General features: G+C 37.0%; 1 protein-coding gene across 1 annotated transcript in view; it reads left to right on the forward strand.

Moving 5' to 3' along the window:
• The first annotated feature begins 10,870 nt into the window (after positions 1–10,870).
• The window catches only part of LOC105212557 (uncharacterized), a 62,081-nt gene continuing 49,985 nt past the window's right edge, over positions 10,871–22,966 (forward strand). The window contains exons 1-4 of the mRNA XM_054227648.1: positions 10,871–11,057; positions 11,600–11,755; positions 14,397–14,525; positions 18,811–18,948. Of these exons, the coding sequence (XP_054083623.1) occupies positions 11,000–11,057; positions 11,600–11,755; positions 14,397–14,525; positions 18,811–18,948 (481 nt within the window). The 5' untranslated portion in view covers positions 10,871–10,999. The remainder of the gene's footprint in view (positions 11,058–11,599; positions 11,756–14,396; positions 14,526–18,810; positions 18,949–22,966) is intronic.

Below are 22,966 nucleotides of genomic sequence, written 5' to 3' on the forward strand. Positions count from 1 at the left end.
TTCAACCAGAAATGCATGGACAATTAAAATTCCACAAATGTTTAATGAAAAGAATCAATTGCATAAAAACGACAAAAAAATATATTCAGGCATGCATAGAAAAATCGAAAAAATGTAGCCAAAGCCCTAACAAATGCCAGTATTATTTTTTAATATTCAAAGTTTTATTTTTTTGGACTAAAACACCAGTTCATTTGCCACCGCCCATGGACATGAAAACAATAAAACGATAAACGTTTCACGGTGCAACTGCAACGCATAGCGAAACCCTACCAGGCACACACATTTTTAAAGATGGATGTTCTTTATGTACCCCGAAGCTGACTAGTTAAAAACTAGCGTTTTGTTTTTCTACACAAATATCTAGTACTTTTGAGGCTACTCATATTATTTAAGAGAGCTGAGTTAGAACTCCTATGACTAGTGACTAGTGGCCTTGCTAAGGGCGAAGAGCTCTCTTGACCTCTTGTGATTTACTTTGGGCCAGATGAATCTTGCGACAGAATAGGTCTAGTGACTGTCCAGCGTCTGGTCAGTTCACCCATTTATCCAGAAGCAATTCGTAAGCTTAGAGATACATGAGTATTCAACAATCTATAATTAATTTAAAGAAGACTTGAGACAATTACTATCTTGCCTTAAGCTGAAGTACCTAATCAGGATTGCTGGATTAACAGAGATTCATTATCAAATCATTTACATAAAAAATCCGTAATATTATAACAGGTTAAGAGATTGTTCTATATTAGAAGAAAGTACTGAGAAACTTTCTCCACGTTTACATTATTCTTTGAGTATTTTCATTGATATAAAGACAAAATTGATCTGAGCTAAAGCTCTTTCTATATCTATACCAGTCATTTATCAATATCAGTAATCCAAAACAGAGTACCGGCCAAAGGCTTATCTGTTCTATACAATATACTTTCGGATAATCTATTGAGTAATAAACTAATGCATAGTTATTTCAAGGTCACTGAAATAATGCTACGACTTTTAAAAGACTCTCCAAAATCCAATTTGCTTTTCAAGTCACTGTTCTTACATTGAATAAGGAATAGCACAGGTATAATTCCATGGAAACTATCGCAGTCCAAATAGAGTACGTTACAAGTCGAGTTAAGTATGGATGAAGATTTTGATTTGGTTTGATGGATGAAGATTTTACTAAATTAAACAAGATCTAATACTAGTGAGATTTGAGATTCTCCTAAATGCCTCAAAATGACTTTTTTCAAGGAAATAAATAATAATATTAGCAGAGTTCTACAGCAGGTCTTCTCGAACTAAAAAGTACTCCGAACATGTCTATTTAGTAAATGCAGTAGTTTTCACTGCTGGATTACTGTAGATATATATTCACACATGTAGTGCCACACTCTTGGTAATTGCATCGTTACACACATCCGTGTATCTACAATATGTCCATATATGTAATCCTCTATGTTTGCTATAAAAAACTAGAAATTTTTTCAAAACAAAACTAGCAATTTAACTGGCAACACCAGCATAAAGGCTGCAACAAATAGCAGAACAATATCAAATATCGCGCAGCAAATGCCGTCCGGAACAGCAGCAACCAACAATTGTAGCATTTGTAGTGCATTATATGTACCATGTTGCTTGTGAATTTATGTTGTTGCTCGCGGCAATAATAACTAAAACGGTTCAACTGAAACACAGTTTTTGTGAATAGAACATGCAACGAACATGCACACTGCAGCGCGAGTTGGCGTGCCTTTGAGTTCACATACGCATTTCCGCCGGTGGCTGTGGTGGGAGCAACTATGAATGAGAAATACATATAGATAGAGAGAGATATGGTTGTATGTCTTTATAAAAAAATATTGCTGAGGAGGAGAGAAAATTTGGTTTATAAGAGTATAGAAGGCTTCGAATCATTGAATTGTACTAATACGTAGAACAGGGTCTCGAGAGAACATGTTTAATTCTAAACATAGATCGAATAGGGGGTATTAGTCTCAATTTTATTAATATAGGCAAGGCAACATAAAATTTAAAATATTTATACAGGTAATATTGTCACGTTGACAGTCCGAATAAAATGATCGCCTCATTTAGATCCAAAATTCGTGAAAGCGCAGCATAAAAAGCTGACACACCCTTTTACTTCCGCCTCTACAACAAATAATATTTAGCTCGATGATGCTTAGGTCCGAAAAATTGTATTTGCGGAGGGTTCTCATTACTTCCACTGCTAAAACCCCTAGACTAAAGAAGTAATTGTGATTTAACTAACTTTAAACACCACTTCATTAGAATATAATCAGTTTCATTCCAATATTTCAAATAACCACTTCTGAAGACTGAGCTGTTGTCCTCATGGATGCAAGACTTGCCCAACTTATGACAGCTGACAAACTTATGACAGATCTTAAGCATTGCAATAAGGGCCTTTGATTGCTTTGATTGCTGTTTTTAAGCAAAGAATTGACTTCGTATCATATACAAAAATGAAACTTAAAGGCGGACTCTTTTAAATATGTAGATGATATCATTTAACAGCATTTCTAAAATCAAAACCGTAAACTCGAGGTAAGATAATACAAAATTGTCTTCCTTATAAAAATTATATTATATCTTCGGATTATGGAAACCTCTTTCTAAAAATTTTATAATATTTACTAAATGAAATTTTGAAATAAAACATATCGCTTCTAGTTCTCCATCTCTTGATAGGCAAATGAGCAAAAAATAAGCATATTCTGTTTCTACCAGACAACTTGGAAATCGCAAGTTCAGCCAGCTCCTTCTCCACCTGGCCTTTCCAACGGAGTGGAGGTCTTCCTTGGTTTTCACCAGCGGGTACTACATTGAACAGTTTTAGATCTTGATCGTTTGCGTCCATTCGGACAACATCATACCACATAAGCGGGTTTCGCCTTATCACTTTAGCTCACATTCAAACGGGTATCTGTCTGTTGGCTACCCAGAGGATACTTGGTAATACCGAAAGTCGCTGCTTGAGCCACATGCAAAAGAATCGTAACTGGCCATTCCTAAGTGAACTTCTACACATGACCCTATCCTCCAATAGACAACTAGTTTAGAAAAATTAGTCTACTAAAGCTTCGTTCTTTCGTAGATTTAGATATATTTGGAGCTTAAAAAATATTGACTTTCATATCAGAAATATGGGTGATTGGAGGGATCGTAGTCGGACTACGAATCCTTAAACCGGCATGCGGTAGATTCGAGCTTATCCCGGATGGTTCCAGAAAGATTAGACATCATGTTCTGGGGGTCATTACATGGTACCAGCAGAGGTCGCAGAAGAAATTAATTCAGATCTAAAGCAAAGGGAGTCAATATTTTATGAGTACACTAAAAGACACCAAAATTGGTCTCATCAAACAAATTTTTTATCCATTTTTAGTCGAAGCAATAACTAAGACCAACATGACCTCTCTATAAGGGACTTAAATGGAAAAATTTCGTGAACAAAGAACACATACTTCTAATTCCCACCTGACTAAACCAGTTTTACTTCCTAACTATGCCTTTATGCTACTAAATATGCCTCAAGTTATGTGCACAAGAATCGCAACTATTTGCTAAAAAATCCATTGAAAAGTCTAAAATTTCATTGTGAAAATTCCGAAGCAGAAAAAGCGAACGAACCCACAGAACATTCGAGTAATGCGACCGCTGCTGTGACAGGAAATAGTGTGGTAAGCAAACAGCTGAGCAGCCGTGTAAGTAGCTGTTTCCTGCTGCGCCAGCAAGCCACTGCAGCGAGCAGGTAAAACTGGAAAATGGCATGCAACATGCAGCACGTGGCAGCAATGTGGCAATTTCGCGCTTGAAAGCTGCTGATATGAAATATGCACTGCCAAAATATGAAGTATAGCCAACGCCAGTTATGTACTTTGTATATAATCCACCAACCAGTGTAAGTGCATGTGCATGTGGAAGCATAAGGAAAGCGGTGGCAGCAGCTCATACCTAAATATTTGCCAAAGAAAAAAATATTAACTCTTTTCGCCACTGGTGAAGTGTAGTGGCTGCAACTGCTGCCTGCAAGCACAACGGCTCCTGCTGCTGTTGATGACAAGAAATCAGTTTTGACAGCCGTGACGCAGCTATATACGCGCACATTGCTGAAATTTACTCCTCGGGTATCAGCATTGCCTTAGCTGGCATTTGTTCTTTTGTATGCTGAAGCGTCTCCAGGGCGCTCTATCGTTGCAACAGCTGTTGCCAACTGGTGTGAGTTGATATCCTGTTGTAGGATGTAGCATGCATATTTCCTTCCTTCGCCGCTGAGGTTACCCTGGTTGCTCGTGAGTCGACATTTTTCGTAGTTGAGTTATTTGGAAATTGTGACGCTTTAAGTAAAAAAGTGACAGGCGGTGACCTCACAGCGCTGAGTAGTTGACACACTTTATTTAGTTTTTCTCTTCGTGAAAAGGGTTAGCTTTGAGATGAGTGCCACTGTAGGTAACGAAATGTGATAGGCATCTGCTGATAAAATAATGGAGAAAAAAAAAATGAAAATTGAGTGATGAAGAAGAATAAGAAAATCGATGGGTAATAACAACAGTATAAGAGCATTGTTTATAAATTCAGACATGCTAGAAAATGGACAGGCCTTTTATATTCGGATAAAAGAAGTTAACGTATTAATGATTGGAATTTTCAATGTTTACAACTAAGAGTAGGTTGTCAAATATGTGTTTACAACTAAAGAGAATAGTATTCCTTTTTTTGTTGTAATAGTAAGAGCGAAAAGCTGAAATTCTCTAATTTTTAGGTCAGGCTTAATCTCATCACTATTGTGTCACCAAATTTATGCGACTTCTGTCATGCGACCTACTTGAAGAAGTCTTATAAATCTTTATTAATGTTTGAGTCTTGTGTTGTATACTAACCACACTGCATTAGACGATACTCTCATTTCTGATTACGAGACGTTTCGTCAGAAAGAGCTATGAGTTAAAAGTTTGCTTGATATGGTGAACCTTTCCTTCTTCCAGTCATCACAAAGGAAAACGACTTTTTCATGCGATTGTCGCTTTAATAAGAATAAATCTTATCCAAAAGCAGTATGAAACAGAACGTTAACTCGTTTAAAAAGTACTTAGTTGCCCAATCCGATAGCACCATTATCGTAAGACAAAATTCGTATGTTGTCATCCATTCTAGATAACAGATAATGATAATTTCAGACACGAACCGGACTCACGGTTGGCGGATCCATTATAAAAATTTAAAGGGGCGAACCAATATGGCGGACATATTTTAAAAATTTTCCATACTGCATCCGACATTTTGAATTTTGTAAAACCGATACCGGATTTGTAATCAGAGACCCCGAAAAGCCCCGAGTAACGAGATTCAAGCGATTCCGAAGAATTTTTCAAAAAACCGTCCACCATATTGGATTCGCCATTTTGAATTTAGAAAACCCACACCCTGAAAACCACCGCATAGTGACTTTTAACCGAATCCGTTGAATTTTAAAAAAACTCTGTCCGTCATATTGGTTTTCTGCGGTTATGTCAAAATCCTGATCTGATGGAATTAAATGGACCTCGGCTTCGACCGCAAAACCATATAGTACTCATTGTAAGAGCCACATGTCATGACAAAAACTTTTTTTGTGTGGCTGTGTTATCTGAAAGAGACAAGATTTCTGTTTTGGTTGGATGCCGGATTTAGTGATCCTTCACCTTGCCACCATCGAGGAAATCGTGCAAAAGTCCACAAGCTTGTATTTGTAAACCACCTATTGACGAAGCTGTACATTATTGAGACATGAGTTTGGGAATAAGAAAGTTCTCCGGATAAAAAGACCAAGACCATGAGGCCAAATAACAGCAGTATTTGAAGCTACTTAAGCGCAATATAATGTTGTTACTCTGTCCTTGCGCAAGAGTCGATGAACTATAGATCCACTGGGGCACCCGGGGTCACGGTACTTTGCAATGTCAAAATACTTTCCCAAGACCATGTACTATTTCATACTTCCGCCATTGTGGTGGCCTGCTTGGTTCGAATGTGACGTCATTTCAATTTTATTCTATAGAATTTATACCGTGCGGCTTCTTTTTGTTTCCCAATTCAAGAAAAATTAAACTTTAAGGCTTATTTTGAAGATCAAATGTCAAGTGTATCTATCTATAATACATCAATCTTTAGTTTTCGAACGACATTATCTATTAATTTCCTTTTTATGATACAAAAATTGAAATATTATCTCTCAAGAAGGACAACTTAACTTACTCGTATATCCACGAAAGCAATTAAAATGCATTATGCGAAATCTTGCTCTCATTTTTCTAATTTTGGGTCATGAGTGTAAATATTAGCCAAAAAGTAGCTACGTTCAAGATACATTTATAGCTATTCTTTGTCGAAAATTTTTAATGACACCAAAGCAAACTTGAGTGTCGCCAAGAGCTTGCCCTACGCCTGTCACAATGCTACAAAAATACACAGAGCGACATGCGGATGGATGTACTTTGACTCAGTGTGTGGAGACTATTTGCTATTTACTTTGAACATTTTTACGATCGTCGAAATTAGCTGCCCGCTGACAATCTAACAGTATACAGTGTGCAACAACATATTCTCATATTTTACTACTTTGCCAACTAAGTTTTACGAACTATTGCATTATCTACTACGACTATATTTCGAAGACACACACACACAAACACACATACAAATACAAGAACTGCAGTAAAATTTTATTTATTTACACCGCTTCTCTTTTGCTTCTTCTATTTGCAGGCAAACACACGCGGGTGCAGGACGCGCAGAAAATCGACGAAAATGGTAATTAAAAGTAGAATAAGACGAAAACACAAATCGTTATTACTTTTTTGCTTTCATTAAGTAATAATACATAGAGGAATGTCCACAAATGCAAGCATACTTTAAAATACCAACAGACCCCAGAGGGGGTAACTTCGAGGGCTCTCGGGGACAAAAGGATTGTAAGGATACTGTTTGCTGTAGACAAATATACTGCAACAGCAAATCTTTAATTCTATTTGTCAGTGCAAAATGTGCCAGAATTGAGGGAGAACAAGTTCGTGAAAGACACAGTAGACAAAGTAATGGAAAAAATTTTACGAAGAAAGAAGAAAAAAGAAACGAAAAAGTCACGATTGAGAAATTTCGCAGCGACAAGAATTTATGCGGGTTATGCGGACCTGGAGAGAAGCAAGTGAGCAAGTGCTGTGCTTGCACTCTTCTCAATTCTGTTTCCACCCTTCTCTGCTTTCTTACAGTTTACTACTCTCTTCTAACACTCTTCTCGACTCTCCTTATACTCGTCTCCCTCCACTTTCATGCGTCCACGGTGGATATTTTTCGCTTTAATTGAAAATGCGCGTGTAATTGCAACTTTGTCGCATTAAATGTTGTGCAACAAAAGTTTACCAATGTGCAATATTGTAATCGTAAAATCAGCAAGTTGACAAACATTTCTCTGCAATTACTGCTCTTAGGAAAGTTGTGCGCGTCTTTTGTCCGCCACAGCTGTGTGCGGAGAGTTGGGTAAGCGCGCGGTGGCGAGTTTTATGCAACAAAGTTTTGCTCCTTGCAGTGGATTCTGATTGATGGCTAGTGGTTTGCAAATAAAGCTGAAGTATAATAAATTGACGTTTATGAAATTTTAAGTTGAGAATTAAAGATAATTATATGTTCTACAGAGAACTCCAGTGACTACTGTAGTAGAAAAGGATTAGATGATTTTGATAATTTTGTTAATAGTTCACTTTAGTTGCAATTCTTGTGGGTTTCGAAATTTATCTGTAAACATTTTCGTAAAACACTTACTTTTTTCAGATCCCACTGCGCCTGGCTTTCCGGAACCTATCAATAATGTGACAGTATCTGTGGGTAGAGATGCGTTGCTGGCGTGCGTCGTGGATAATCTGAAAGGATATAAGGTAAGTTAATCAACCTACATTGTAGTTATACTTGAAAACAATTTATACACCTTAATAAATCAAGTAAGGAAGGGCTAACTTCGGGTGTCACCGAATATTTTATACTCTCGCAATTTATTTATTTAATTTTATTAATATAATACACAATTTGACCCACATATTCCGATATCTTCACTAGTGCTTACTTTATATATTGTAAAGTACACGATTTAGATAGACATCAAAATTTTGGTATATCGGAAGTAGGTGTGGTTGTGATTCGACTTGGACTATTTTCACATCATATCATTGGGAAGCTGGGAAGATATTGTAAACCAAATTTCATTGATATTGGTCGAGTAGTTTCGGAGATATGGTTTTTGACCCATAAGTGGGCGGAGCCCTATTTGGGTGGAGCCCTTCTATACCTTTTTTATAATGCAATTTGAAGTTTCTGGTGGTTTTCCTTACTGAATTAAAGCAGTTTTAGTAGTTTTCAACATAAACTATGTATGGGTATTGGCGTGGTAATAATCCGATAACCTCCACTTTTGGACTGTAAGAGGTAGTACCTAAAAGAAACTACTCCAGAAAGTTTCGTTGATACAGGTGTAGTAGTTTACGAGATATTATCCACATATTCCCCTTCATAGTGCGATCCTTCACACCAAATTTTACTTCAATAGCTCAATTTATGGCTTAGTTATAGTTAGTTTGTAGGCGTGACAATGGTTCGATTGCAACCTTCCTATCTTGCCAAGTAACACGTGTACCAAGTTTCATCAAGATATCTCAATTTTTACTCAGACGCACAGACGGGCGAACGGACAGACATCCGGATTTCAAATCAGTCTGATCATTTTGGTATATATGACCCTATATCTAACTCTTTTAGTTTTAGGTGTTACAAACAACCGTGAACAAAACTATTATACTCACTTAGCAACTTTGTTGCGAGAGTATAAAAATATCTAGCAAGGAGAGTATTAGAAGCGTAGTGTATATTTAAGAATCTAGAAACTATGAAGTCACAATATAGCACTAAGCTTTTTCTACTAAAGTGAAAAAAAAACCGGCTCAACATCATTCGAATTATCTTCATTTGGACCTTTTTCTCTTGTCTCCATCACAGCTAGTTCGTTTTGTTCATCCAAAGGTATAGGTACTGAGATGTTTCAATCTTAGTCTTTCAAACGATAAACAGCGGGGGAAGAAATGCCTTGATGATTCGCCCTCGGCTTCCTCTATATAGCTATGGAAGTTTGCGTTTGACAAGATTTCTAACCTCAACGCATGTATGCCTATTCCGCAGTGTCCGGTGAGTACTCCCACTATTTCGGCAAGGGGGACTTTGCAAATACTGGTCCGAACTAAAACGCAAGAGGATAATGGAGGCCCGGCTCGTTTCTAGCCTAGGTATCCTAGTTAGCTTATCAGCTCTGCTGTTCACAGCAATTTCACTGAGACCAGCCCCCCCAATCAAGTCTGATAGTGATAATGCTTGACGCTATCTATGACAATCCTTAACTTATAGGAGCTCTACTATCAGAATATTTACCAGCCTGAAGGAGGTGGCACTTCGGAGCAGTTCATCTACCGCAACCTTAATTCAGAAATTGATCCGTGCGAAAACTATTTCTATCCACTTGTAATCAAGCGACAGCATTCAAGGGGTTTTGTTGAAACATGAGAACCAACTATAGGAACTGTTTGGCATCACAGAGGACGGTATTTATTAGTTGATGTCATTTTTAAGACAAGCTATTGAAACAAATTTTTTTTTTTAATTTGAAAATGTATTTGTCATTGTCGCTTTCTTCTACAACATCGACATAATTCTTCAATTGATATATTGATAAATATCATAATTATTTGTGTGCATATGCGGAATCATGCCATCGATGCCAAAATCATGCGATTACACAAGTTTTTCCTACCAATAAAGTTCCCCAACAACAAAAAATCCAGTTTATAAACTGAGTAGCAAATCAATGAGAGCATAAATTAGCAACTGTCGATTAAACGCTTTCGGTACAAACGTAAATGGGTGATATAGTTTCTAATAGAGCGTATATAAATACACACTTGTATCACTAAGTGCACACATAGCGTATGAGTAACATCTATCGCATATGGAGAGTGCTTCTTGTAAATAGAACATTTAAATGTATGTGCATTAGGGTGAGTTGTTTGAAGTATTGACGTTTACATAATAAATCTACATTTTTTATAATAAATCAGACATTTGGTCAGGTGATCCACGCAATAAAGGTCATCCTTTGACAGTTGTACGCAGACTCTTTGGTTATGAAAAGCTCCTAAAGGTGGTTCTACACCTAATCGTTTGATTCAATCGTTTAATCGTTATAAAATTCGCTGCTGAGTACATTTTTAAGATACGGGAGGAATATAGACGTCGCGATATTGACAGCTGGTTATTACTTCTCACCAAGCTTAGGACTCGACTGATCGGATGTAGCCAACACAGATAACTATACTTATAATTGGGAGTTAAACGATGGAGCCATGTTAAATAAATTGTTGCACATTGCAAGAATAGCATGTTAAGCTTTGAAAATATTCGTAATATACGTTTCTACCAAAAGAGCCACCCTGTTGTTAATGCACACACACAAATGTAATTGAAAATTAAACATGGCAGCACTTAAACACAATTTTGTGGTAAATGAATGAGGTCTCTGAATCGGAGCAAAGACATTTTGATTAATGTTTGCCAAAGTATGACAGCAAAGCATTGATAATTTGTCAGGTTTCATTAGATTACGAGTTGAGTGAGGGAATATGTTTTGACGGATGCTGATGGATTGAAACACATACACTTAAATGTAAATATTTTGAGCGCTTATAACTTAGAGCATTTATTTACATATAACTTAAACACAAATCAATATCGCAATTAAATACAATTTCTTGTCAAACTCTTGCAGGTCGCTTGGGTGCGTGTGGACACACAGACAATACTCTCCATACATCACAATGTGATCTCGCAAAATAATCGCATCAGTTTGAGTTATAATGATCATCGATCGTGGTACTTGCATATCAAAGAGGTGGAAGAGAGTGATCGTGGTTGGTACATGTGTCAGGTAAATACGGATCCGATGCGCTCGCAAAAGGGATATCTGCAAGTTGTCGGTGAGTTTATTAATTGCAAATATTTATTAACTTTAATTTCAAATCGACTAACCGAATTAACCGAAAAGGGCATTATTCGAATAATAATATTCGGTTTGCACTATTCGGGTAGTCGTCAGTCATCGAATATTCGATTAACCGCTTATTTCCGACTATCCGGTTAACCGTTCTGTTTTTATTGAAAAAAGTGAAACACAGGAAAAATGCGCGCAATTGACATTTTCACAAGTAAAAACAAACAAACATCAAAGGCTGATTGGATTTCAAACAATTTTCATTTATTCGAATAGTAACAGTATAACTATTCGAATAACCGCAGTAGAACGGGTATTCGAATAGTCATAACATTGCGACTAATCGAATAGTACTAACCGATTAATATTCGTACGAGCGGTTACAAACCGGATATTCGAATAATCGGTTTTCAGGTTAATCGAATAATTTGAAAAGCCCTAATATGTACATATATTCATAAATAATAATTATTGTTGAACACTTCATCTTATATTTTCAAATAATTATTTCATCTTCTTTCTCCATAGTACCTCCCGTCATAATTGAAAGCATGACCAGCAATGACATGGTTGTTCGTGAAGGTCTCAATGTGACGCTGATGTGCAAAGCGCGTGGTTACCCGGAACCATATGTGATGTGGCGACGTGAAGATGGCGAAGAAATGCTCATCGGTGGTGAACATGGTAAGTTCAACAAAAAGATAGGCAAGTCAGAGTGGAGAATAATTGTAATATCCAAACTAAGTTCTAGTAAAAAAAAATTTAAACATTACTTAAAATACTCTCGTATATCAATCGCTCCTTTTTTTAGAACTGCCACTCCGATTTTTACTAAGATAAAATTCAAAGATAACGTTTTTCCCTCAATAATTATTATTTAGATAATTAAGTAGTCGTTTCAACAAGATTCCTGTAATAGTACCTAAAAATGCCTCAACAGTTTTGAAATCCATAATTTTCTAGCTTTTCTTAAGTAAATATTGAATCATCCGTTATTAACCACTGAGTTCCCAGTTAAAAACATAATTTGTGTGGTGGACATGTGAGAAGATCTTTCTCGCCTTTCATTTACCATCAAAAAATATTTAACTATGAAAATAACGCTTGGTTTTTATTTGCTTAGAACATATCTATAATCAGAAAGCTCAAAGATTTATAATTAGTAAAAAGTTGTATCAAGATTTCTCGACCACCCAATGTTACATTATCAGCACCGAGGAAATTAGAATTATATTAAGATAAATCCGGTTAATTCATTGTGACCAGCAAATAGTCTCCTGCTCTACCACACCCTCAACTAAGAGATCCCGTTGCTGTCACGGTTCCTTGATCAGGATTGCATCGGATTCGTCACTTCATAAACCGACTCTAATTGCTTGATTCCGATGGTGCAGAAGTCCATTTATGTTTGCGTCTCTTCTTTTGACCCATGCATCGCGCATTAAAACTGAGTTCTGTTAAGGGGATCCTAAGAATCACTCTTTCGAACACATAGCATATGACCTTGGTGTCACTGAGAGGATTGAGAAACTCCAAGTTAAGCAGTATCTGCGCTTACCAATAAGGGCGCTTTTTTTCTAGCCTTTTTACAATCGAATTTTGAGTGGTAGTGAGGGTAATAGTACCTCATTATCTCTTCATTCTGTCCTGCGGGAAGTTTTTTGCTGCAAGCCAGATACGAGCCCTAGAGCATGGCGGATGATCAACCTTATCCACGACCTTCATCTTCCACAGTGGAGAAAATGCCTCAATATAAAGAACGGCCAATCGTGATATAGTAACAAAATGTAGTCTTCTCAAAGTGGCTTTAGACCTGGAAAATATATAATATATAATAAATACCATGCGCCAAGTCTTGGAAAAACCAATGAAAAGAGAATCGACACACACCATCTCTTTGTCGATTTTTAAGCTGCTTTTGACATAGAAATCCAACGCTCTAGAAATCACTCTTGCTACCTTGGACACTCGACGAACAAAACCCAACTTCTACAAGTCTCTCATCATTCCTTCCTACTTTATGGAGCAGAAGCGCGGATGATGTCAACACTAGGCACTACGACACACTACTAGACGACACTAGGATTTTTCGAGAGAAAGGTTTTGCGCAAAACATCTCAGCCTTTTATATAAGAGCTTCCAATTGCAAATTGCCAGCTGCTTTGATTATAAAATTGCCTTCGTTATTTATGGATCTAGTTGTGATGGGGGTCCACCAAGTTGCATTGAGTAACTTAACAAGATAAGTTAATTACCGGGGACAAAATTGTTTCTGTGGTAGATTGGCAAGATTGTTAGCTGGTAACATGGTATATCTCTCTATATATATATATATATATATGTATATATATATTTGGCGTAGAAACCGCTTAAGCGATTATAGCCGAATCCACCAGAGCGCGCCACTCGTTCCTCCTTTTTGCTTTTTGGCACCAACTGGAAACACCAAGTGAAGCCAGGTCACTTTGCACTTGGTCTTTCCACCGGAGTGGAGGTCGTCCTCTTCCGCGGCTTCCTCCTGCGGGTACTGCATCGAACACTTTCAGAGCTGGAGTGTTTTCATCCATTCGTACAATATGACCTAGCCAGCGTAGCCGCTGTCTTTTTATTCGCTGAACTATGTCAATGTCGTCGTATAAATCGTACAGCTCATCGTTCCATCGTCTGCGGTATTCGCCGTTGCCAATGTTTAGAGGACCATAAATCTTGCGCAAAACCTTTCTCTCAAAAACCCCAAGAGTCGTCTCATCGGATGTTGTCATCGTCCACGCTTCAGCGCCATACATCAGGACGGGAATAATGAGCGACTTGTAGAGTTTGATTTTTGTTCGTCGAGAGAGGACTTTACTGTTCAATTGCCTACTCAGTCCAAAGTAGCACCTGTTGGCAAGAGTGATTCTGCGTTGGATTTCAAGGCTGACATTGTTGGTGTTGTTAACGCTGGCTCCCAAGTAGACGAAGCTATCTACTTCTTCAAAGGTAAGACTGTCAACAGTGTCGTGGGAGCCAAGACGCGAGTGTGCTGACTGTTTGTTTGATGACAGGAGATATTTCGTCTTGTCCTCATTCACCACCAGACCCATACGCTTCGCTTCTTTATCTAGTCTGGAAAAAGCAGAACAAACGGCGCGGTTGTTACTACCGATGATATCAATGTCATCGGCATACGCCAGTAGCTGTACACTCTTGTAGAAGATTGTACCTTCTCTATTTAGCTCTGCAGCTCGTGGTTTTATAAATACCAATATGAATAATACATTATTACACTAGGTATTCAGTAATTAAAAACTAATGCTCACATTTCATTTTCCCAATTATTTTCCAGTGAACGTGGTTGATGGCGAATTGCTGCACATAACCAAAGTGAGTCGCCTGCATATGGCCGCATACCTCTGCGTAGCGTCGAATGGCGTGCCGCCCTCCATCAGCAAGCGGGTACACCTGCGCGTGCAATGTAAGTAAAATGGCAAAATGGCTCAACTAAGTAAAAATGCATTTTGATTTATACAGAAGTTTTCGGAAAAAAACAAAAATCCATTTTGTTGGCGATTTAAATGTTTTTACAAAATTTTAATGGAACAACAACAGCGCTAAACTCATTAAATATGCATAAAAATTGCACACACCAATTGAAGGTATTATTTCATTTTTCACACTCAGCGCTCAGCGGCTGGCATTAGTGGCATCTAAAACTTTTCAGCGCTCCACGCGCACATTGAGTGGTCAAAACCAGCAAAATATTTTAATTAAATTTGGCTGCCAAAAATTAGAATTGCCAAAATTGCCAGTTACAAACAAACAATGCTGCATGCACAACAACAACAAATACATACGTGAATAATTTGCCAACAAGCATGCTGACTGCCGCACACTCTCACTCCGACCGCCAACTCCCAACCAATTTTGGCTAACAAAATTTTCGACAGCTAACAGGTTTTTTCCTTGTTGTTGTTATTTAGCCCGTTTTAGCTGCTATCAATTTTACCACAATTTGTGCAACATGCTTGGCAGCCGCCACAATTGCACGTTGCACGTTCAACATTTATAACATGCCACACGAGTGGCGCCTGCAATGAGTCGCAAAGTGCCGTTGAATTTTGTACAATTGTTGTTGTTGCTGCGCATTCTCACGTTTTTGACTGTGGCTGATATTAAAATAGTTATAATTACGGCTTTTATTGTATTGGTTTTACGGTGATTAGCATGCAACAACACGGTAGCTACTTGTTCCTCCTCCTGCACGTACGTAATGCCGAGTGGCATCGGGCTCGCCCGCTGCGCCCTGTTGGCCAAACATCAATTGTTTAATTAAAACTTTTTGTTGCCACCGAAATTTTCACCAACAATCGGTTTGGCTTTAGTTGTTTGCGCGAACTAATAAATGCTGATTGTGGCAGGTTTGGCGCTCTAAAAGTGTTCGAATTTGTGTGCTTTTTCAATAAACCGACATTGAAACAATTAAATAAAGATTAACAAATTTCATTATGCAATTTTTGGTTAGTAGATAATACATCAAAGCGATTAGTGGGAGTTTATCTAGTTTTTATATAGAGACCAAACCAAAGAGTTGCGGTCTAATAAGTACTTGGCCCACAAAAGGAAAACGAAAGCTTTGGAAAAATGACGTCCAAACTCACCCATCGTTTTTTGGAGATCTGCATAGGCCTCTGTGTTAGCGAAAACTTCTTCATTCGATTAAAATGAGAATGACTTTTCATGTTTGGAAAAGGACCTTTTTCTTCGCCAAATCGTCTTATAACTCGTCATGGTAGCATCCTGGAACCGTTTTACCCTTATCTTGATAGTCGATGTAGATCGCAAACAGATCGGCCGATAGGACAGTCCCTGGCTCATTCAGAGCAGTTTCTCAAGTCTCTGATGTGTGCCGGTCCTTCGAATTTTTCTTAGACCTCGTAAAAAACTGCCAAGAAGTCATATTACTCAGTTTCATTGGATTCTACTCCAGATTTATCGCATGTAGACCAACTGACTCTGGTAGTGCGCTATGTTTTACAACCTGGAACAGTGGAAAGACTCGTTAAGTTCTTGGACATGGAAGGTCATACTGCTGAACAACTCACCCAAAATTCACTAGATTTCCTAAGTGAATTTGGCATTAATATCAAAGCTTATCATGGACAGCAATACAAGCACGAATCAAGACAAGTACGCAGAATATATTTACTGTCTTGTACAGAAGCATTAATTTTTTTCGATTACCTTAAAAACCTCTATAAAATTTTTTTCGGGTTCTACCTATCGATGTGGTCTTCTAACGTAAGCATTGAAAGATTCTACTTCAAAAATTCCGATTTTGGAACGTTATCGCACACTGACCACCTAGTGATGCTACGAAGGTGCTTTTATATGGTTTTATCCCTATTAAGCAAGTTTTGGAAGACATTATCAATAACGGGGAACAAAATGCAGAGTGCCGTAATAAAACATCTAGTGCTTTGCTGTAGTCATCTGATCAAGACCTTAATACAGGACACGCCCACGATACGTCCAAGCAATGCGATCCATATTTTCAGATATTGAAATAAAAGCCAAATATTTGACCGGCTGTGAAGATTATTAGCAAAACACTTCAAGGTGAAGTAAGCGGAATGCTAAGTACGACCTCTTCAAATAGAAGAGATCGTGGAAAACGCCTGAAGTATGGCCAGTGTTTACGAATATAAGTTGGAGACCAGCCTAGGCGAACTAGTGCAGCTCGCTGAGTTCTGGGCACAGATGTGGATACTCTTATTAACAGCAATAAACAAGAGCTTCTGGAACTGCAATTTTATAAATTTTTACTAAATAAGTCCTTAGAATCGTGTTTCCAAAACATATGAATTGCTTTGCACATTTACTTATCTCTCTCGAACGTTCTTTTTCGACGTTAAAACGTATTCAATATAGTTGTGAAACACGATGAGCCAAGAACGTCTTAATCATCTCACCTTAATGAATATAGATTATGATTTGCATAAAGAAATCGATATTGAAAGTGTTATCTCAATATTTTGCCCATATTAAATCCAGAAAATTTTATTTGTAACAGTTATGTTTTATTAACCTTAACTTGAGAACCTTTAGCAAACCGAGGGCCTCTTGACGGTATTTGCTACAGGCCCCGCGCTGGCTTAATCCGGCACTGACTCCGTTGAAACTCGATAAACATATTTCTAATCGAACAGAGATACATCATCCACGAATTGAACCACCGCTTTCACACGTTTCATCCCAAAGAGAGGTTTCTTATTTGTTAGTAGGAGAAATAGAGAGGTATATAATATTGAATTGAAACAGAGAACTATGTTGAGTTCACCATTACTATAAGCCCAGTCCAATCTCCAAAGCGATTTGTTGATGGCCAGAAATTTGTTTGAGACACCTTATCGCCATTTTGATTTTATTTTTCAAGTTTTAAATGGAATATTTGAGGTCAAATGAATCAGTATAATGAGGATAAAACATCCATCATTAAATTGCGAAACCAACTTTAAGGAGTTATCATGTCAGCAGTTAGGGAACTTTTTTTTGGCACCTCGGAAGGTAGCATATAACTCCGCTATTTTCCAATATTTTTGTAAAAAAAAAATATTGAAATGTAGCTGAAAATATACCTTATTATGTGCAAATAACTTCGAAACAATCGATCGAGTACTTTCTTTTAAAAAAAATTCACGAAAATCGCCTAATATTTCATAGGTTACACTGGTTTAGCCCCTTAAGATCATATTATTTTAATAGTCCAAAATAACCCTCGATTTGATATGTTATATTAGTGCTCATAATACTTAAAGCACTTCCATAAATATTTCAGCTTTGATTATAAATTTAAATTTAACTTGTAACTGCTCGAATGTTAATGGCTAACAGCAAAGTTGGCCTTATTTAACATTAAAACTACCAAACACCACTGCATCTGACGAAATTAGCTCAACTGAAGCTCACCAAACTACTTCGTTGCCAAAATGCACTGAAAATTTCGCGACGCGGAAAATGCTCGGAAAGTGCAGTGGCAGCTGCTTAAATGCAATGTAACACCTCTTGTCCTGTCCTCAGATACACACATACATAGGTGCACATACAAAATTTACACATGCAAACGAGCACATGAGCCAGTGCTGGTGTCAAAAGTCCAATCCGTTCGCCGCAGCCGTTACCGCAAAAGCGACACCCGCCCTGCGTGGTAAAAGTCAGTAGCTGCTCGCGGATGGAGCATGCCATATTAGTGGCGACATTTTTGTGCCGCCTCCGCTGTGACACCAGCTCTGCAGCGCTCTTACAATGCCACATACTCATACCGCCCACCGCGACATGACGCTTTTGGCCGTTGGAAAGTTAGCAGTGGCTACTCAAACGCGACACGAAAAAGCGAAATAACTTTTGGCATATCTGAGCCGTACGTGATTTCGTCTGTGTCGCTAGGATTGTGCAGTTGTTGGTGTGTGTAAAGGGACTAATGTGAATATACGAAACCCAGTAGAAATGCATTCATTCATTAATTTCAATTAAAGGTAATAGGGCTGTATCTGCCAGCTGCTTTTAATATATCTTCTTTAGTTTGCATTATGGCCTTACGGTATCTACATCTGGAAAAACAATACAGTTAACCAATATGCTATGAGTTCGGTTAGCAACGAAGAAATATTTTCTTGCTCGTTATTATTATTTATGAAATTTATGTATCTTTATCTAATAAATAAAATAAATAAATAAAACCGTTATCTTGCGTTATTTTACAGTTCCGCCAATGCTTTCCATTCCTAATCAGTTAGAGGGTGCATATGTAGGACAAGATGTGATGTTGGAATGTCATACGGAGGCGTATCCAGCATCCATAAACTACTGGACCACCGAACGCGGTGATATGATTATATCGGGTAAGTATTTAAATTTTAATAGTCGCCCGACTGTGTTTGGTTACAGTAAATTTTCATTCAGCACCACTATTAATAATTGCAATATACAGTTGAACTTCCATAACTCGAACTATGAAAATGGTAATAGCGTTTAGAAGTCAAATTTCATACAAATTTCCTTAACTCGAAATCTTGAATTGGCAATAGAAGTTAAAAAAATAAAAGTTAAAGTTTGCTACCATAAATCGAACTTTTCGACCAGGGCGTAATACAAAATGTAGGATTTTACTATCGAGGCAGAATTTTAAAAGTGTCCCTCTATATATAACAAAAAATATGATAATATAGTTATGAATTGCAGAAATAGTAACAAAGGCATGGGATACATTGACATAACCCTGTGTTGGTTGGGCCGTCGACAGGGTCCATATATTTCTTCTGTCGGCAAACATTACTTCCAAACTTTCCCAACCCATTTCGATAATAATGTAATGTCAGCATACACAGTATCCGACAAAATTTTGTCTACCCTATGAATGTAAAGACCAAAATGAGTATACCTTTTGAGCAGTGAAATTTATCGATTTGTGTGTTTTGTTATTTTGTTTATGGGTATATTGCATAAAAAATTAAATTTAAATATTGTATTTTACTATTTGTTGCAAAATACGCGATTATCTGAAAAACAAAAATAAATATTTAACAACGACAAAGGATGGATACACCTACATATATATTATAAGGTTAGCTTCTAAGTAGACCATTAAGATTTAATGTTGCTTAATACGATTTAAGTCAGGGGCTTGGGCAGGCCATAGTAAGAGCGCTATTGATTGAAATATTCTTTTGCCACCCGACTTGAATTTTTGAGGTCATCTCCTGCTGGTATATAAAGTTATCTTCTAAGCTCAATTTTTGCTTTGCGGGCTTTAAAATTATACTCAGAATTAATATGTAAAACTCTCACGTCATTTGCCTTCGACCATTACCAATGTTGATTGACCACTGTAGCTAAAGCTTCCCCCAAACCAAAACTAAATTTTATGATCCTTGGATCATGATCATCATGATGTTGGATCCTTTCATTGGAACATCTCATGCCTCTTTCGTCAAACTTTTTCTGTAAATGAAATCTATCCAAAAGAATAATTTTGGATTAATAACCAGATATTACTATAAATTTGAGAAAATTTTGGAGATTATTTCTGAAGCGGTTTTAAAAAAAGATGTAACGACATTCTTTATCGCTGTTTTTTTGTCTCTAACGATTTAAAATATTGAAAAACTTGGTCACCAGGTTTGATCATGTAGTAATATCCATAACTTAGCTCTGTGGTAAAATGGCAAATGAAATTGTCAAGTTTTATAATAAACTGTATATAAGAATTTCCCTAAAACCTTTCTCATGCTGATGGGCTCAAAAAATGTACCATGAGGACAATCTTATTAGTATACAAAACCGATTATTCGAAGGAATATTGCGAGAATACTATTTGGAAGAAAATGAATTGTCTTTAAAAGATTTCAAGCCAAAAGTAAAAATCAGTGATAAAAATCAGTATTTTGGATTTCACTCTTACTCACTTAAAACTAGAAAGTCAAATACATGGTCTGGTCAAAAAATAACGGAAAAAAAATGATTCGCGGGTTTGAAGAGGTCAAATGTATTTTTTTATGTTGATGTACATGGCCCTGAAGTACGATACAATTTTCAACTGTAGTCATTGCTTACTTTGTCTGTAGCAGCCGCAGTAAAGATGCCTCAGCCACCATATTCGCCAGATATGACTCCGTGTGACCCTGTCCTATTTTCAAAAATAAAGAGAACCTTAAAGGGCAAACCAAGCATACGAGAAATCGTTGAGAGAGCCAAAGGCTATTTCAAAGATTAAGTTTAAGAATGGTTTCGACGACTAAAGAAGTGCTGGCATAAGTGCATAACATTGATTTGGGAACAGTTTAAAGGCGACAATATTCATATAGACGAATGAATAAATATTTATTTCAAAAAACAAATAGATTGAACTGAACTTATCAGAATATTTAATTCCTTCTTTGAAAATCCGATATTTAATATGTCTTAATTTAATATATTAGATCTCTTACCAATCTACTTAAAAGAGGTAAACTCTAAGACGCTCCATAGTACATAGTTAACAGTGTAATTAGATTTGGATTCTTTTTTTAACTTTGAACACTTAAAGTATTTTAAAAAATTAAATAACATAATATTTAACATTTGAATAAACTATTTAAGTTTAACCAAAACACCGCAAAAACTAATTATATTTAGCAGAGTAAGCAATGAGCTACAGCGATGGAAGTTGCAACATGGTTGGGAATAGTTGAGATGCAAAGTATGTGGGCGTGTATATATCTTTTTAAATGCTATACTGAAACTTTGAACCTATTTACTGCATATGACTGCAAAAATATCCAGCATCCATGATGCACACCTATTTATAAGGTGTAAGCGCTTGCATTGCAAGTAAATAAATTAGAGCGTACGCACGCATAAAAACAAGAGCTTGCATAAATAAGCGACAGATGAACCTGCACACATACACATACAGTTAAAATTAGCAGTATATTATATATATTTATTATATATGGCAGTCATGCGCAACACTCTTACTTCAAGCCTTCATATAATAAATATGTAACGTTCACTATCATCTATTTACTAGCTAAATATATAAATACGTATTTATATATCGTAGATATTATACTACTACGATCCTTGCACACATTTACAAAATTAAACTGCTTATGCATGAATTTTAATGCAATTTCCCATTTATATTAAAGGCCACTTGTCGCTTAAAGCGTTAACATACAGGAAGTATCATTCAGCTGTTGCTGTTGCTGTGGTAGTGCCGTTACAGTAATTTTTTATTTTTTTAATGCTTACTACCAAGTACTTATTGTGCTTATTTATATACATATATGATTGTTTTGTTGTTGTATGCCTTTGTTGCACTTTCACTGTTTCTGTTATAGTTGCTGTTGTTGTTATTCTCTTGTGTTGTTGTTATTGCTTTGGTTGTTTTTACTTTTGTTGTTGTTGTTTTGACGATGGTTACTTGTTGTTGTTGTTGTTGTTGTGCACAACCAACTGCATCGTTGCACTTTTATTCTCAAATGCATTCATGTATGTATATGTGTCATGCGACACATACATGTGTGTGCATTCGCTTTCGTTGTTGCTGTTCATTGTACGCGTACATACATACATACATACATACATACATAGGTAGGTTGGAATCGAGCAACCGCCAACGGCGCGTAATTCGTTGATTACATTTGTAACTCATTTACAATTGCGTATACGCCGTGTGCAATTTAACCTACAAAGCGTTGTGCTCAGCACTCGCCTCACGCTCGCTTTCCTTTCCAGTGTGTGCGCGCCATTTTCATTGCGCGTATGCTCAGGCGTCACCTGTATGGCAAATGAATGAGTTAACGGTACAAATGAATGTAGCATTAACAATTGAGCGCAAAATATATAGAACGTTGCCAGCTTTGATGTGTGTGTGAGCATGTGAATGAAGTGAGCGACTACAAGCTCCACTTCAATACATTTCTACAGTAGTATATAGCAAACAGTTTTAGCACACGTCTAAAGCATTTCTAAATGGATAATGCTGTCTGACTGCGGCTAAATTCTCGTTGATTTAAGGGAGACCATAACCTTTTGGCTGCTGCAGGCGCTAGTTAATTTAAAAATTGTTTAAGGGAAATAGTTTACGATTACTAGAAAGTGAGCTATAGCAAATCAAGAGTAGGTATTTGTTCCTACAATAATCTATGTCTGAGAAGACTCTACATAAGACTTATTTCTTCCCTCATACACAAGGCAAAATTAGACTATCAATTTCAACTTATGCGATGAACGAGCTTTTCGTCACTTTCGTACGTAAAATCAAACAGTGAATGTAATTTAAACTTTCACTGAAGACGTCGATAGTCTTATTGGAATACTTCAACCTTGGCTAAAATCATGAAAATAAAGATACCATTAATGTTGTCAAAAGGTATA

The sequence above is a fragment of the Zeugodacus cucurbitae genome, chromosome 3, assembly GCF_028554725.1.
Source record: "Zeugodacus cucurbitae isolate PBARC_wt_2022May chromosome 3, idZeuCucr1.2, whole genome shotgun sequence".
Lineage (NCBI taxonomy): Eukaryota > Metazoa > Arthropoda > Insecta > Diptera > Tephritidae > Zeugodacus > Zeugodacus cucurbitae.